The sequence below is a fragment of the Protomyctophum bolini genome, assembly GCF_963924005.1.
Source record: "Protomyctophum bolini genome assembly, chromosome: 3".
Lineage (NCBI taxonomy): Eukaryota > Metazoa > Chordata > Actinopteri > Myctophiformes > Myctophidae > Protomyctophum > Protomyctophum bolini.
The window spans coordinates 9,888,629-9,907,216 of NC_137864.1; the positions used below are offsets into that span (position 1 = coordinate 9,888,629).

The 18,588-nt window shown below is 41.7% G+C and overlaps 3 protein-coding genes across 3 annotated transcripts; 1 reads left to right on the forward strand and 2 right to left on the reverse strand.

Annotated features, from left to right (window-relative positions):
- Window positions 1–408: 408 nt before the first annotated feature.
- Window positions 409–8,688, reverse strand: ltv1 (LTV1 ribosome biogenesis factor). The gene is made up of 11 exons (XM_080759317.1): window positions 8,522–8,688; window positions 7,046–7,177; window positions 6,123–6,341; window positions 5,830–5,923; window positions 4,874–5,003; window positions 3,781–3,994; window positions 3,264–3,391; window positions 1,572–1,705; window positions 1,303–1,355; window positions 966–1,166; window positions 409–815 (listed from the first exon to the last, which is right to left on the reverse strand). Exons 1-11 carry the CDS (start codon window positions 8,522–8,524, stop codon window positions 702–704), a joined length of 1,422 nt encoding a protein of 473 aa, XP_080615443.1. The 5' UTR covers window positions 8,525–8,688; the 3' UTR covers window positions 409–701.
- Window positions 8,689–9,321: 633 nt separating this feature from the next.
- LOC308312609 (large ribosomal subunit protein uL4B-like) lies at window positions 9,322–10,498 on the forward strand. The gene has a single exon (XM_080759276.1). The coding sequence runs from the start codon at window positions 9,358–9,360 to the stop codon at window positions 10,465–10,467; it is 1,110 nt and encodes a 369-aa protein (XP_080615402.1). The 5' UTR covers window positions 9,322–9,357; the 3' UTR covers window positions 10,468–10,498.
- Window positions 10,499–12,485: 1,987 nt separating this feature from the next.
- LOC308309543 (G2/mitotic-specific cyclin-B2-like) lies at window positions 12,486–15,230 on the reverse strand. Its single transcript, XM_080755438.1, has 7 exons — window positions 14,917–15,230; window positions 14,673–14,801; window positions 14,191–14,349; window positions 13,831–14,076; window positions 13,342–13,512; window positions 13,092–13,196; window positions 12,486–12,815 (listed from the first exon to the last, which is right to left on the reverse strand). Exons 1-7 carry the CDS (start codon window positions 15,199–15,201, stop codon window positions 12,705–12,707), a joined length of 1,206 nt encoding a protein of 401 aa, XP_080611564.1. The 5' UTR covers window positions 15,202–15,230; the 3' UTR covers window positions 12,486–12,704.
- Window positions 15,231–18,588: the final 3,358 nt, after the last annotated feature.

Below are 18,588 nucleotides of genomic sequence, written 5' to 3' on the forward strand. Positions count from 1 at the left end.
GTTTTGCAGATGAGTTCCCAGATTGCCCAAGTGCATACCAGAATAAGAATATAAAAAGATTAAAAAAAAAACGTATGCTGTCTTTCAAAATCTTGACGATTGCTTTCCTTGTAGTTTTATCTGATTTCAATAAAAGTTATGAGTGGTTTACAAGCCATTTACAAGGGTGCTTTTGCCCATAGACAGTGGTTGACAGCAGGCTTATAACCATAAATATAGTACAATTTATGGATTTTCCATGAACTAGTCAAGGCAACGGGGACATGTTAAGCATTTATATAGGGGGGGGGGGGGGTCATCCTGTGTATGAAATGGGTTGGAATCAAGAAAGAATTGACAGAGCAGGTCATGGAAAGAAATATGCTGAAATAAACAGTCACAACAAAATGATAAAGCGCTACAGGGACATAATAGTAAGATATATTTATTTTCATGATCTTCAATAAGAATGAAACCACTGTTTTGGATAGCACTTACATATATACTGTGATGACCATTTTGAAACCATTTTGACTTTTTGTCACACAATCTTCTGTGATTGTGGTTATCAGAAAAATGGAACTCTCCGAGCACCTAATGAAGAACATCCCTTTAGTCCTGATCTTTGAGGTTCCAGTCTCTGCATGGATCATTCCATTAACGGGAGAGAAACAAAGTCATTCATTGTTAAGAAAAGCACTTCCAGCTTCTCATCCAGCCAGCTAGGAGAGCTTCAGGCCCTGAACGTTCGATCGCAGGTTACACATCTGTTTCTCTTGTCGGACTTTCTCCTCTTTGAATGCCACCTGGTTGGCTTTCTTCTCCGTTCTCCTCTCCTGTTGAGACAATATGGCAATTTATGTCATGTTTTTAATGTAAAGTTCTCCTACATGCAAATATGACTTATGTTGCCCCCCCCTTATTAGACCTAAATCTGTCCTCCCAAGTCAGAAATGTCACTCCTCAATATCTTTGCTCAAACACACCTTGCGCTCTTCTTTGATGGCCTGTTTCCTGGCTCTCTTGTCGTCCTTACTCTCCTCCTTGTCGCGTGGCTGGGTGCAAACGCGCGGAAGGTCCGAGTCATTGATCCGCTCCATGCGCTCAGCCTGCTTGGCAGTCAGGCCTCTGGTGGGTAAGACATCCAGGGGAATTCCCGTTCTGTTGGATACTCGGATGGGCTTAAGCTGTGGCATGAACACACAGCAGAGGCAGGGCTCATTTTAAAATGTGTGGCCTGAAAGCTGAGAAGCTGGCATAACAGATGCACATAGAAAGCAACTCCAACATGAAGACAGAAAAAGCACAATACTCATGACATACCTTTGGTGGATCTTGAATGATTTTGGGTCGGTTGTATATGTTTGAATATGTACCTAGGAAAAAATAAAATATGATGAAAGCAAAATTACTTTGAGCAAAACATGTTCCTGATTTCACCCAGTAATGATTGAGTATAAACTGCCTCTTTGACAACTCTCGACATCAGAAAACTCCCCGAGAGAAAACACTGATGCAATATTCTGAATTTCTACAGCAAAAAACATTTAGTAGACAGGTGCCCTGAGGAATGTTGGTAAATTCCCACTCACTGATGATGGTTTCACAGTCCCACTTCTCTGTTGGCTCTTCAATGACCAATGTCTCCTGTTCCTCATCTTCATCTTCCTCGTCCTCGTTCACCACGGGAAGTCCTCTAGGTCCCAGGTCATCAGGCCGCTGGAAGCTAAAGCACAAACATCATCTCCATCAATTACTTATTATTCACTGTTCAAAACTACAGGCTCCATTCCCCAGAAGGCTGTGTAATCGTATCAGTTTTACTTCATTGTTCACAGACAGAGTCGAGATAAAGCATACTTTTCAGGCAACCTTTTAAGACACAAGATTTGGTTCCGAACTGGCGAGATCTACGACTACCAAACATATTAAAGCCATCAAATACCAATGGAACTTGGTATTTGCCATTCCATTCCAGTGATGTTGGTACAACTACATGCTGCTGGTTGCTATTCTCAAAGAGGCCACAAGGTGAACAGAATGTAAACAGATGACCATCTGTTTATTGGGACTGATCGATAGTCTTCATGTGAGAAAACAAAGACATGTGTGCACAAATGGAACACAAATCTTCATGGCACCATCCATTATATCCTTCATATTCAGTATTTTCCTGCACAGTACTTGCTATTGAGTAATGCAATGACAGTGGCGACTGGCGAAACAGGGAAATCAGAGCTTTGTGCACCTGGCCCTCCATGACTTGGACAAAGTTCGCCGTTATGGAAACAAGGCTATTATGAAGAAGGAAGGAACCTTATCACCCGTGTGTTGTTTCAGTGGCAAAACAGTGAGAAACACCTCTTGTGTACACACAAGGAGAATGAAATAGTGTCTGCCTTCATTTAAACTACCTGCTTTTTATATTGCTGGTTAAGATTTCAGTTCCTTCCACTTTCTCTCTCTCTCATTTCACTGTCTGTCAGTTAGGAAGGTATTGTTAAATGATTTGTGGTTCGTCAGAAAGTGTCTTTCCAATTGCCTTTTTTGCCATTGCTGTGCAGTTGGACATTTGTTGGGGTTTACATTCAAATGTACACGAAAAAGATTACATTACACGAAAAAGAGATGTTCGACAAAGATTACATTTCACGAAAAAGATGGTCAGCCAAACCTGATGCACCGTGGTGGTATGGTTTTAAAACCAGTGCTGCTTAACACAATCATTCCCAGGATTCATTCAAAATAGGAGCTCTGGGGTGCCGGAAAGACATGGCCGCTTTTACTCTGAACCCCCCCCCCCCCCCCCCCAGAAATATTTTGCTAGCTTACCTTGCTCTCGTTTTCATTTATACGATAAATAATCCAAAGCGTTCACGAGAGGCGGATGAGAAGTCAGAAATGAAGCACTTAGTATATCCATCAGATCAAAAACACAGAGAGCGCCCTGGATTGGGAGAGACGAGGCATTCTTTCTGCAGCTAAGTGAACGGGACGCTAATATGAACGAAGAGCGCATTGAGGATGTGCTAGGACATCCTATGCATCCGTCGATTAGATTCCCTATGACGTTTCCAGACATCCTACAGATGGAATGTGTTAAGGGTTGGTTTAAACACTGCGGTTACAAGTGGGTGCAGGTGCAAAACACCTTTCTACGTCAATTACGCTTTGGCAAAATATCCCAATTTTATGGAAGTAGAGCCACAGTTATCCATATTATTAACGGCCAAATCTAAATGTTTTTTCAAACAATAAAATGTTAAATGATCACATGAACTCACTCTAGCTCTTTCTGTGTGAAGTAGTCCTTGATGATCTCGTCTAAGCGCATGCTGTCCGGGTTGATGTAGCCTTCCAGTTCAGCATTGTCCAGCGCTCCAATCTCATCATCATCAAACTGCTCATAAAACTGTGACAACACAAACACATTGGTTTAGAGTAGAGTCCGGCCAGTAACAGATTTCTTTGGTAAGCTGCTGATCCAAATTTCGGAGAGTGGTAATGAATGGATGATATACAGAATTTATGAGATTGACACTTCCACTTATAATAATAATAATAATAAACCCTTAAACCACATGAACATTGTGCTTTTCCGAGCTTGGCCAAATACGGGAAAATTCTGAAACAAATATGAAAATAGCCGATCTATAAGCTCAAAAGGATACATAGGCTGTTGTCAGAGTAGATTTAGGGTAGGAGAGGACCAAGTAAAGACCTCTATGGGAATGCAGTCAACGACATACAGTATATACTGTAGGCCAGGGTTTAAGTGATTAGATGCTGAGCTGAAGTCACCTTTTCGAAGCGGTCGTCCAGCAGTGTGAGCTGTTCGTTCCTCCTCATGACAGAAGAGGACATGGAGTACTCTGTGAAGCGACTCTTGGTCTCCTCGTCCATGAACATGTGCTCTCTGCCAAGCCCTTCCTCATCCCCCGACAGAGCCCCCTCCGAGCCGAAGTCACCCTCCTCATCCGTGTCCTCCCACTCATCGCCGTCGTCGCCATCCCCTCTGCAAATCATTATACACACGGTTGGAGAGGTTATGAGCCAGGTCTGTCGTGGAATATCTATTATCAAGGTCGCCCAGGATGGAGATTAATCACAGGACGGAACATTAATGATATACATCATAACCGAGCGCACCGCTCCACAGGCTGGCATTCGATGTCATTTCCAGTTGGGACATCATCCAAAGTGGACCCCTCCATTTTAGTGGATGAGAGGAAAAATAACTGAATAACTGTTGATCTAAAATTCTAAATCAATCCGTCCAATTCTAAGATTAGGACGCCCATCGCGGTCCCGTCGCTTGTCACGTTAGAAGTAATCGTACTTCCCGTTGTTGTCGATGCCCTCGGGGGTGTTTTGGCTACGTCTAGCTACTTCACGCCACTTCCAAATTGGCGCGGAGCAACCTTGAAATAGGCACTAAAGGGAAAAGAATAGCTGGGAGTCCTGATTTTATGGTTACAAATACCCCCGGGCGTTCTAGGTATTTCTTAACAGCTGAATAATGGGCAAAAATACACATTTCCCCTCCTACACCAAATCCCTCCGCCGAAAATAGTCGATCTACAAGCTCAGAGCACGTAGTGATGCATTGTGAACTTGAAGATCTGCAACTTTCGCCCCCCAGAATAGGGACAATAGGGTTCACATGGTTAGTAACAAACGACTAGAGTAAGGGGGAAACCTGCAATGCTAGCTCTAATGCTGCCAGGTGCCCATAGCTAAGGACAGCCCAACTGAGAAACCATTCTGAACACAGGTTAAAAATACTACAGCAAACAGCGAGCACATTTTATCTTCACAGAAGATGTAGTTAGTGGATTCTCTCGACACAGGCAGGTTGTTCAATGGGCGTAATGGGGGAAAAAAAGGTTCTTACTCCTTCAAAGCCCCATTTACATCATTGGCCTTGATGATGAAGTCATCGTCCAGTACGTTGTCTGGGTCATCATAGTCAAAGTCCTCATCGAGACCTGCTACGATGTCAGGGTCCATGTCCAATCTGGGCCCTACGAAGACACACATGGACGGGGTGGGGGTTAACACTTCCTGAAGGACGACAACCCCTTCAGGTTGTCGTCCAAACAAACAAACGACAATGTTTGTTTGTCATTTCGCTGCTTCTTAGATTAATGCTGCATGTGATCATACTACTACAGCGTCACACAAATGTATAAAAAGTAGCAGATCCATAAGCTTTTGGAACCTATGTTCCTATTTTCCCTTTTGAGTTGTGATTAATTACTTTTCAGATTCCAATTAAAAAAATATCAAAAGTAGCAGATCTAATGTACAAGCTCAAAACGCTCGTACATTAGATCTGCTACTTTTGATATTTTTTAAATTGGAATCTGAAAAGTAATTAATCACAACTCAAAAGGGAAAATGTCACAGCTTATGCCCCAGAAAAATAACTCCAAATTGGAGTTATCACAATTCCACAAAGTTTACCAACAAACACTCTTGATTTCACAGCCAAATTCTTAATCTTTGCGTAATTCTCCTTTATAGGACTTGAACCCTATACCCTAAAAATATCAGATATACAAGCTCATAGAACGTCACTTTGTGCAAATCTTTGAATGTGATATTTTAAAGCGAACATTCTTTACTAAAATCTTTGGATCTGGGAGTCCTGGAACTAAATATTTCGAGATGGGGGAGTTGGCGGCCAATTGCATATAATTTTGGGGGTCCTTGACATGAAAAGGTTTGAGCCCCACCGATATAGCAACATAGGTTTTTCAGAAAATTGTTAGACACAGAAAGTTAGAAGACACTTGTAGAATCGGCCTCAGGCTAGAGTATCTAGACTGTAGAGGGTTCGCTGCTTACCTGAAATGGGAGCAGCTTTGTTCAGAAGTCCCACAGCCTCTTCAAACTCTGAAGCAAACACTGACGAAGGGAGGTTCAGAGTATGTACCGGTACCTGTTTGTTACAAAAGTTACAAAACACAATAAAAATCACGTCCAAGTAAAAAAACAAAAAAACAAGCTAATGCGCCTCATCACAATACTGATTTCGTGCCTTTATTCGGCAGAGGTACTGCTATCATTGTCTGCGTAATCAACAGTCATTTAAGCAAATGCTATAGCTAATAAGTTAACCAATAGTCTCCAGAACATACAGAGATGGCCTGGTCCATTTCCCCCTCTTCTTCTTCTTCCTCCTCCTCCTCTTCTCCTCCTCCATCTCGGAGGTCAACGAGCTTCGTGTCCAGGCGAGAGGGATAGGGCACCAGCTCTGAGGGTCTGGAGGGCTCCTTCAGGTGCTGCAGGTAGTTGTAATCATCGTCAAAGAACACCCCGAATTCCCTCTGCTGCTCGTTTCGCTTCTCTGCCTCCACCTGGGAAATTCAGGAAAATCACACGTCACACAATATTACCATGTTTTCTGAAAACCTTTAAATTATATATATATATATATATATATATATATATATATATCCTTAACATTTTGTCGTTAACATTTCAGAATTCAGACTAATGAAGTATTCAATTAATCAATCTGACACTGCCTTTCAGCCTGTCAGCTGTGGTCAAATGTCATTGGACCTGTCAGCTGACAGGCTGAAAGGCAGTGTCAGATTGATTAATTGATGGAAGGGCCGACTAGTAAACAAACAGGAGAAGGGCGCACACCAGTATTGGTGAGGGGCGGCGGTGGCTCAGTGGTAGAGTGACTGGGTGGTAACCGCAAGGTTGCCAGTTCGAACCCGGGCTCCCCCAGAGTTAGAGCAAGACACTGAATTGCTCCTGATGTGCTGGTTGGTGCCTTGCATGGTTTCTGCCGCCATCTGTGTATGAATGTGTGTGTGTGTGTGTGTGTGTGTGTGTGTGTGTGTGTGTGTGTGTGTGTGTGAATGGGTGTAATGCACAATCTATGTAAAGCGCCTTGGATAAAGGCACTATATAAATGCACCATTTAGGTACTGCTGGCCTTGGAAAATAGATTATTTATCTTCAAATGGGTGGGCTTTTGAGACTTTCAAGTGGGCCTAATTCAGAAAAGGTTACTTGGCAACTACTGCAGTAGGCCAAATCTTCTCACCGGATTGGTATGCAGGAGGACATGCTGGGGTGCGGTCTCGTCTGCAACCAGCGGATCCCTCTGACTCCTGTGGACCAGATTGAAGTTCACCGCATTCTTCTTGTCTATGAAGGACCTCTTCTTTTTGAAAGGCTGGAGGAAGAGACCATGACCATGGATCAGTACGGTTGCATTATGACAGCATCATAAATGTGGTAGTAAAATGACATGCATTGATTGAAACTCCATTTTGGATGGGATGAAATTAGAAAAAACATTTACTAAAAATGATATATTATTGCATTAGTATGTATTATACCATTGTGATTCTTTGTATGATTGAAATTTCAAACACAATATGAATTATAAATATTATATAAATAAATAATCATATCTCCTAAATCACAGCGATATAGATAAGTAGCGTACTGCTTATCATAGCACAAGGAAATGTCTGATTTATGTACGATGCTATTGGCATGGATACAGGCTATGTGGGCAATAGGAGCATCTGGGCACCTTGATGTCAAATTGCAATTGGCTATTTTGCGCAAAAAGTAAAAAATGTGTAAAATAAAAACATCCATGATGTGAACATGCACAGCAGCACAGTACATCATTGTGAATCTTAGTTTTATCCGTCAACATATTTCTTATGCCCCAAATTGTAGCAATTGTATAACAAATATCTGATCCTAAGCATGGTGTATGTATACATACATTATCATTATTTATTATTTACATTTACATTAACACCGAGGTGCCCACTCACCCATAGCTAAAAAAACTGTAGCCTATGTCCTTTCCCTGTGATAAAATGACCACCAACGTAATCAAAAAGTCAACCAAATAACAAGATTCCTACAGGATCTCCTCACTGGTCAACAAAAATAGCCTGGCTAAGTCAGACCAAAAATAGCCTGGCTAATAAGTCAGACCGAAATTGCCTGCAGCGACAGTGGTGTGATATTAGTCTGGCTTATTTTCGCAAGGCTACAACAAAAACACCTTGAAGACCGCAACAGGAGCCCTCGTACGGAGTCGTACTAGCTGGTTTCTTCGACTATGCATGCAGCTCCTGGTACCACAGCACCTCTAAGGCCCTTAAAACAAGCCTCCAGACTTCCCAAAACATACTGGTCAGGCTACTACTTGGCCTCACAGTCCTCACTCACTCCCCGAACCCACCTCACCCGTGCGTGCCCAATTTGATTCATAAAAGGTAGCCACGCATAGCCTTAGCCCCTCCGTCCCTACAGCATTAGCTTTAGATCAATTCAAGAGTACGACTGTATTTTATCGATGTTGACATAAAATACATCTACGAAAGTCTTGATCTAAGGCTAGAGCAGGCACAGTCAGTTGGTGATAATGTTAGTTTGTTAAAGCTCTTCTCTAGTCAGAAAACAAGCTACTACTGTATGTACTGTATGTTAGCTATCGTTGGCTAGTTGATTAGGTCTTTAAAAGGCGCACGCAACAACAAAGTACACTTACCATTGTTTAACGAGATTGCTGATGGCTTTGTTGGATGTTATCAATAAAGAACCTCGTCACGACACAAACTATTAGCTGCTGTAAACCTGAAAAATGATTTAAATGTAGAATTTGTCAATGTTTATAATCAACATTGGGCTGATCTTCACCACGCTGAAAGACCACCATTCCCGGAAGGAACCATTTCTGGAAATACCGTAGGGTTGTTGTGTACTTCAACAAAAAATAAACCTTTTCAACTTGTTCGGGCGTCGGCGGCGAGTATCCTGAAGATTCTCTTTTATATAATTACTACTACGGCTTTTAAATCGTTTGCATTATATCATTTTATATTAAGTAATGACGCAGATGACTCCAATGTCTCCTCCAGTCAATATTGTTGGTATAGTCCAGAAGACGACAGCAATCGAACGCGTAATGATGACGTAGTAAAGTGGTTTGCATAGTTGATTCCCATCCTATCATCTTTTAGAATTAGAATTTATATCATTAGATCATACTTCAAATTGAAATATACTATAGGCCTATGGAATGTTTTTGGCCTATGCTTTATATTTCCCCTTCCAAAGTAATTAGATTACCACGCACTAGACATTATCACTCACTAGTCACTATCAGTGAGGGCCAAAGAATATGTCTCACATGGCATCAGGCTCAAATATGGGCATATATATGACATCAGGGATATCCATATATGGGCATAAAAGGCCAGATATGACAGATAGAGAAATGACAGATAGAGAAATGTGTTAGGTCTACTATGTTACTACTGTTACTGTGGCTGTCATAGCGTGAGGAGCGTGGTTCCCGGCGAGCCGTAAAATAACTTACCCAAAATGGCTTGTGCCAGACCGATGATCTCGGTTTATTCCGAGAAAGGAGAAACTTCAGGCAAGAATGTACTCATGCCAGCGGTGTTCAAAGCTCCAATTCGCCCTGACATCGTGAATTTTGTGCACACTAACATGCGCAAAAATAACCGTCAGCCCTATGCTGTCAGTGAGCTGGCAGGTCACCAGACCAGTGCTGAGTCCTGGGGTACAGGAAGAGCTGTGGCCCGTATTCCTCGTGTGAGGGGTGGCGGAACCCACCGTTCTGGCCAGGGAGCCTTTGGAAATATGTGTCGTGGAGGCCGCATGTTTGCCCCCACTAAGACATGGCGTCGTTGGCACCGCAGGATCAACACTACCCAGAAGCGCTACGCTATCTGCTCTGCTCTGGCAGCCTCTGCCCTGCCTGCCCTGGTGATGGCCAAGGGACACCGCATTGAAGAGATCCCTGAGGTCCCACTGGTGGTTGATGACAAAGTTGAAGGGTACAAGAAGACCAAGGATGCAGTGCTTCTGCTTAAAAAGCTGAAGGCCTGGAATGACATCAAGAGGGTGTACGCCTCCCAACGAATGCGTGCCGGTAAGGGTAAAATGAGGAATCGCAGGAGAGTCCAGCGTAGAGGACCATGCATCATCTACAACCAAGATGCCGGTGTCACCAAAGCATTCAGAAACATCCCTGGGATCAACCTTCAGAATGTGAACAAACTGAACCTCCTGAGGCTCGCACCTGGTGGACACGTGGGCCGCTTCTGCATCTGGACAGAAAGTGCTTTCCGTAAACTAGATGAGCTGTATGGAACTGGGCGCAAAGCTGCCTCCCTGAAGGAGGATTACAATCTCCCCATGCATAAGATGACCAACACTGACCTGAGCAGGATTCTGAAGAGTGAGGAGATCCAGAAAGCACTTTGCGCACCAAATAAGAAGATCGTCCGCAGAATTCTGAAGAAGAACCCTCTGAAGAATGCAAGGATCATGTGGAAACTGAACCCCTATGCCAAGACAGCCAGGCGCCGTGCCATTCTCCAGCACGACCCTACTATCAAGGCCAAGATGCTGAAGCCCAAGAAGAAACCAGCCAAGAAGTCAGCTGCTGCATCTTTCAAAGCATAAATTCAAAGCATACATTGGATCATAAAGACTGTTGGGTTCAATACTGGCTTTAAAAAAAAGGTGTAGGAGCACCATTATGATGGTGCTATATTATTGGTTAGGTTGGCATATTAGTTTTTAACACTTGGTGGCAGGCTTTAGATTTGACAGCACATAGAGGGTCACTCAGGTGAACTTGAAAGACAAAATCACTGGTTTGAACCAACAATGTGTGCATTCAATGATTTCATGCAAAGTGTACGATGCTGGCTATTTAAAAATGAAGGGTTTATCAGGGCATTTGAGAGTGCAATTGAGAAAAAGACAGATAGATGACTTTTTGGAGCAATATACAAGAAGGCATCCAAAAGACCTGGTTCAAAGTCATCTGCCTCCATCACAGGGCTACCAGAGAGAAAAGCAGCTGCTCAAAGAGCATTTTGGAAACGAACATAAGATTTGCCCAACATATGCAAATTAGCATCCGGGAGTTTCTAAATGCTGGGGACCCATACTCAACAAGATAAAACCTTAGGGTACTCAACATGTCTGGGCTCACATTCTGGCAAGTCGACTATATCCCGAGTTTATGTAAGTATTTATTGTCTGCTGAGGTGACAGATCGGCTAATAAATATCTTTGTGAACTCAACGGACATTTGGACTTTCAGTTTATTTGAGCACACTCCCTGAACAGCCTCCCTAGCCGTCAGTGTTCAAGCATAGGGCTTGGACACTACAATCCATATAGGCAAGCAATTCAGAATGGTGGTGCAACTGAAACTCATGGCATTTCAAATTGGGCTTAAGTGGTTTCACAATGTAGGCCTACCTTTACTTTCCAAAAAAGTTGTCAAAACTCAGTCAAAATATAATTTCTTTGAAATGTACCCTAGTGGAGTGAGTAAAGTATTAAAAAAAATCACAGTGTGAAGTGAGGGGCACTAATATAAAGTCTCTCATGATTAGGTGATGTAAAACAAACTGTGCAAACATTAAACGCCATTAATAAAGACATTTTCCCTTCATTGTCAGTGTTTACAAAACATTAAACCCGTTTATAGGTGGCTAGTGCCCCTCAAAAACCCCAAATAGTCAAGTATAGGCCTAGCAGATTACCACCCCAACCCTTGAAATGTGATGCTCATATTCATAAAAATTGGCTGCCCTATAACAAAATGGGTTAAGGAGTCACATCAAAGCTGCCCCCACTGTTTTAAAGCATCCTCAAAACAGACTTCTGACTTGCAGTCCCCACCTAATTCAAATCCTCCTCACCCTTTAATGATTTTATTTGCTTAGTTTGAGTGGTGCAACCATAGGGTGCAGCCACTCCAATGCCCAGCTATGTCCGTCCCTGTCTGTCTGTGGTACCAACAGGTGACAGTGGCATTGTTGAACTTCACACTGGGCACCGGTGCATGAGAGGAAGCTGAGGTTTTTTGCACACTTACTTCAGATGGGTCTGATTTTTGAGAGCCCTCCTATATATGGGTGTTTGCTTTTCAACTAGGTTTAAGAAAAATATAATGTTTGTTTTGAGGACTACAAACATTAGCATAGCTTAAACTAATAATATGTCATAAATCAGTTCCAGATGTACGATAAGCGCACCCTTCACACAGGTGTGATTTTTACACATTTAAGTAGTCATTTTCTTCATCAGGACCTGACGAAGACCTGTTGTGGGTCGAAACGTTCATTTCAAATAAACTAATCTGGGAGCTGTAGTGTAGAAGTGTGCAGTCCTCATTACTTTCCCCCTTACACTTAGTGCCACAACTTTCTTTTAAACATTACCATAGTACTGAAAGGAGATTAAGAGTCAGACACACAATTCTCATGGTTCAAACTGATTTATTAATGAATATTTACAACACATATAATTCATAGATATTTACAAAATGTACATGAGACTTACCAGTTTGCTATTTACAACACATCATTCATAGATATTTACAAAATGTACATGAGACTTACCAGTTTGCTATTAACACATATAATTCATAGATATTTACAAAATGTACATGAGACTTACCAGTTTGCTATTGACAACACATATAATTCATAGATATTTACAAAATGTACATGAGACTTACCAGTTTGCTATTGACAACACATATAATTCATAGATATTTACATGAGACTTTTGTCGAGTTGCAGGCATCTGAACTGCATCACTTTAATTCTGAGTACTCACCCCATCAAAAAAAAAAAATTATGGCAGATGCATGGTTTCCAGGCTAGTCTGATTCAACTTCAGGGATCGTCAAGCAGGGGCGCAGCTAGGCTCCTCACCGTAGATGACTGCAGGTCAGAAAGGCGAGTGACATTCATCAGGTTGCTCCCCGAGTACTTCATCTTGATGGCCTTGTGGAGAGGGAAAACTAGCATTAGAATTACATTAATGTATTTATTAACCCATTCTGACCTGAGATCAGATTCTAAAAATGTCTTCTACATCCTGACAGTTCTGAAAAGGCTATGTTTCTATGTCAGTCGTTCTTCGATTTAAAAAAAATAGCAGACCTAGAAGCTCGTAGCGCGCCACTCGGTGGCGCGCTATGAGCTTGTAGATCTGCTATTTTTCAATAGCTAAAGCATAACATTGTTATGTTACATGAGTGCCTTCGTTTGCCAACTCACCTGGAAATTTGTATTCCCCTCGTTGACGACATTCTTAGCAATGTGCTGCATTATCGGTTTCAGGTGAGCTTCATCATAGGTTGTGCAATGCTGCTCTGTAGGAGTCTGCAACATATGAAAAACAATCAATAAGATCATCATATGTGGTGCAATACGGCTCTATAGTAGTCTGCAACACATGGAAAAACAAATCAAAAGGACAAAGTGTCTGTAATGAGCCAACATTATACATTTATTCTATTCAACTCACCCATGGCAGGCCACCCAGCAGCAGCTGGGAGAGGCACAGTGAAGCAGCAGCGATCTCAGAGGGACGGTAGTGAACCATGTCATAATCTAGGAGCGTCAACTCCATGAGATACTTGGCCAGCATGTGTCTCTCCACGATTAGACATGGGTTCTCAGATTGCTCCACGGTACACTAGAGTGAAAAAACAAACAAAAAAACACACATTAAAAAGCCTGCTTTCATACAATACTCTGCTACATCATGCATTATTTTTTTCATTTAGACCATGTTCTTGTTGCTTTCACAACCACAGCGAATCAGCGATCATGGTAAACAGAACAGACGATGCAAAAGCTTGTCAAATAGTGACATGTAAATCTGCCATTTTGTCAATGTCTGTCTCAAACAGAATTGAGAAACTACTGATTTGCCTGCAGTCTGGACAAAGCCTTAATTGGTGCAGAGGGTCTGATCACTACACCTTGTATGTTAGTGAAAACAATGACTCACGCTTGCAGCCTTGGATGCTCTCCTGAGGAAGTGCAAGGGCAGTGGGCGCCCCAGCTCAAAGTTGAGACACCTTAGCATCAGCCGCTCCATCTGTCTAATCTGAGTGGTTGTGTAGGTGTTGTCTGTAATGTCAGCCAACTCCTGGATCCTAAGGGCGTCCATTTGTCTCGTCTCCTCATACTTTGAGGCCAGCAGCATGGCAGTGACACCAACAAGCTGGAGATTAGTTGGTGAAACTTGCTGAACCTGAAATACATCAAAACAGCTCATTAAAAAAACTAAAAAAGATTTATATAATTAAAAAAAAGACACTAGAGCAGATTAAATGGCAAACAAATTAAATTAGTAAATTGCCCTTACTTGCAGAAAACGATCCAAGAGGGCAACTGTGAGATAGAGTGTATCCTGCTGCAGCTGGTAACTGGAATGAAGCTGGATCAGCCAGTCGATTAAGACAGCTCGCATGTGTGCCGTTATCTTGTAGCCCTTCAAGTACCCGGGTCGGACAGCCTGCTTTACCTGTACAAACAAAACTCATTACATTGCTGCAAGACGCCATGTCACATTATAGGCCTATCACAATCATTACATAATCACGTGATCAGCATTGTCTAATAGTCATAATTGCTTTCATGTTCATACACAATGCGTTGCACAGATTTTTTAAGGTTTTAGATTATTTGCATATCCAATGCAAATTTGTTTACAAGGCCTAAAAGCCAAATAGAAATTAAATGTTTATGTTCAATAGAAAAAACAATTGTCAAGTAAAATGTCATGACTGCGACAACAACCTTAGTCGAATCATGTAGTAAAAAAAACATGCCTCTGGCATCACATACCTCTAGATCCATAAGGTATGCATATATGTCTTTCACATATTCAGAACGTAGGAGGTGGGGCATCTCCGAGTCTCCTGCATCAATGTCCTCTATGGTCGTTTTGGTTGAAGGTATGGCTGCGCCAGTCCTCTGAGGAGAAAAAATTAAAGTCAAACCCCATCCTTGTACAATAATTTATATAAAAATATACAAATACGGATAGCGATGACATGCAAGTCTACAGTGCAGACTAGCAAAAACTTACTCTGGACTCTAGGATGGATGCTCTCCACACCTTCCTATTAATCATCAGGAGCTCTGCAGTGTTCACAGCTCTGCGGTCACGCTGCAGTGTGTCTACATAGGTGATGTGCCCGTCTCCCAATCCAACCTTGCCTTGTGCGACTCTGTTGGCCATCACTTTCAGGTGCCTAGCACAGTGCCCAGCCATCCTCGTCATTCTCTCCCTGAGCTTGACCGTGACTCCCGGGAGGCATTTGTAGAGGTCCGCGTTTCGGATGTGGTCCACCCATGGTACACCAGGGATCATCTGCAGCACTCTTGTGTAGACACTATCCAGGGCCTGAGTGTACAGAGGGAACTTTCTGTTAGAGGCATGACTCACTAAATTTGAACAGTCATTTTAAATGAACACAAGTGGATTTCACAGTGTAAAAACAAGTAGCAAACTGGAGTCTGTGGAATTGTAAAGGTTGAGATTTAAATATATTACCGTGTTAGGCGCCTTGTTGGCACGGTCTCCAAGAGCAGCTCTCTTTGGACCAGGTTCATGCACGTTGACATTCCCCATGTGTACACGGTTCTCCTTCTCCACGTTCATCCACTGTTCAGGAACATTAAAAAACAGAAACAGTCAATCATCCGTTTGAAAAAATAAAAGCAACGTAAAACAAAGTTTCATGTTAAAAAAAAAGACATGTAACCGGCGGGTCATCGATCAGACCAACGTCTGCGCCCAGTTGCCGCGGTACCCAGGCTTTAATTTTCGTACGCATTCGGCTATGCGCCCCATAACGGGCGAGTGACGGTTAGGTTATCATTCTATATCCCAATATTTAGACTCTCGTAGAGATTTTTTTCAAGAGCGATATCGTCAGAATCGAAAATAACTCTACAAGAGTCTAAATCTTGGGCTCTCTCATCTACATCGCTTGCCGACCAGAACAGAGATTGATTGATTAACAGTTTGCAGAATTACAGTAGGCCTACATTTTAAGTACAACTCAATACAACAACTGTTAACTGAGTGGACGACACCATAAAGTATTACACGTGTTTACAATAAGGCCCACCATTTTCAATTCATCAAAACAATGAGACGTACGAATATATCCAACTATAGTCAAAACAGGAAAGTGCTAAACCGTTAGCAAGTTTGCGGTTACACGTCGCTTACCGACCGGAATATTAAAGCCGACAACGCGTCGTGTTAGATCGGTTCGGCGAGCGACATGTAACCCTGTAACATGTCTGGGCATGAACTGGGCAACGTTTAGTGCTACACCGTTAGCAAGTTTGCGGTTACACGTCGCTTACCGACCGGAATATTAAAGCCGACAACGCGTCGTGTTAGATCGGTTCGGCGAGCGACATGTAACCCTGTAACATGTCTGGGCATGAACTGGGCAACGTTTAGTTTACTCACCGTACTGCGGAAATTATCCTCGGACACAACGAACATTGAATGAAAAACAGCGTTTTCCATTTTGTAGTCTCAACAACTAACAACTAACTAACAACTAACTAACAACTAACTAACAACTAACTAACAACTAACTAACAACTAACTAACAACTAACTAACTAACAAAAATAACACTAGCAAGCTGATACTGATAGCTGATATGATATAATGATATATCCAACGCTGCGGCGTTGAGTCAGATGCTCGCTGTTGAAAACTAAAACACTGACTGAAGAAAGCGTTCTGCGGCTTCTCCATTTAAACGTTCACCCACGCCTCCTCTGATTGGCCAACCTGCCGCGGAAGGACGCCGCTCATTGGTTGACGCGCGAAGCTCCGCCCCCCCTCCCCGTCAGTGGAAGTTCAAAATCAAGAAAGCTAGCTTTCTTGCTAAATGCGGAAGTGCATGTACCCTTTGAGCTCTTTTATATACTTTACTGAATATTTCACAAGAATATAACACAAGAGTCAAATGTGTTGGCAACTTGGCCATAGATATGTTAATATTACCTGGACCTCTCCTAATTTGTTTACTTAAGATGGCTGTCTTGGCTGAGTGGTTATACCGGTATAAGGTCACTTGTCATTTCTCACATGCTAATGTCTCATTTTGTTCTTGCTTAATGTAAATCGCTCTGGATTAAGAGCGTCTGCTAAATGCCTAAATTGTAAATTGTAAAGCAGTATCCATGATCCATCATCATCGTTGTTGGGTGGGGGGGAATTGCTTTGCTATTCAGATGTAATTCAGTCAGTAAGTAGGCCTATTAGAACTGATTGATTGGTCATACATACATGTTATTTGTTATTTATGTTGAGAATACGAGTGACATTAACGCATTTGACAATACAATAACAAAATAAAGCTGACTGCACACACACACACACACACACACACACACACACACACACACACACACACGTCACACGTCACACACACACACACTTTTTGCTGTATATGTGCGTGTGTAGAGTACAATTTAAACTGTAAGATTATTGTCACGGACAGAAGTGATTCTTTCCTTTTCCATGTCACGGACAGTGCATGATGCGTGCGTTGGGAGTGCAGTCTTAATTAGCAACTTTGTACAGCCGTGAGAAAATTACACTTTGGTAAAGGTCTGGGTAGGTGCCTCTTGTTAGGATTATGTAACTCCAAGTATTAATGACATATTCAGTTGCTCTGTTGATTAAAACAGCATGGAAATATTATATCCATCAACTTAATTTGATTGGGAAACAGGTCAGTCTTCTCTAAAACACTAACTAATGCAAAGTGGATTATTTTAATGAAAATTAAGATATCTCACCATTTGAAATGCATCATGGCGAGGTAACTACCCTTAGTACATATAACCCAGACCTCTGCCAAAGTGTAATCTTGCTTTAATGCTAGGCCTGGATACAATCTAGTATTAATGTGCCGATTAACATGTCGATATAACATTGTAGACATTCACATAATGCTTAACAATACTCTGAATATGAGGTAATTTTTTGTAACCATATCTTTTCAAATACATGCTCGCATGCTCTATATTAAATATGAATATGGAGATAAATATTAAATAATGGTTAACAATATTCTGTATTTTACTAAAAGACGGGTTATTATGGCAATGGCTATCTGGAAAGACTCAATTGAAGAGAACCCATCCAAGGTCTACATATTATATTCTTAATTACACAATTCTGTAAATAGTTAGAAACAAACCAAACCCTTTAGTATTGAATATAGGCATTCATGTAAATAAATGTATCCTGTACTTTGATTTCAACTGTGTCTTTGGTTTTTATAAAACCATTTAATCTACCTTTGTGGAGGCTGACATAATATTGATGTTGTTTAATATCAATATTAACTTCTAATAACATCTAAAATCTAATCAGGCATTTTTATTATTTTAGATTTGACAAATTTGGCACCCAAAATACAAACACATAATATGAGCAAATTAATTAGACAGATGCACAGGAAGGCAAGACACTTTTCTGTTCAGTATACTACAGTCTACATTTTATAATCACATACATTAGATAGCAAACCTCCCAAGGTTATTAAGAGTTGAGCGTTTTATCAGACGACAATTACTTTAGTTTGGAGGCTGTTCGTTCAAAACCAGCTTGCTGATACGACTGAACCTTACTTTCCTTATCCATGTTTGGCTTAGGTGAGTTTGATGACATTGATGTGCTGTTAAAGCTCAATTACACTTGGGTGGAGTGTGGGTTG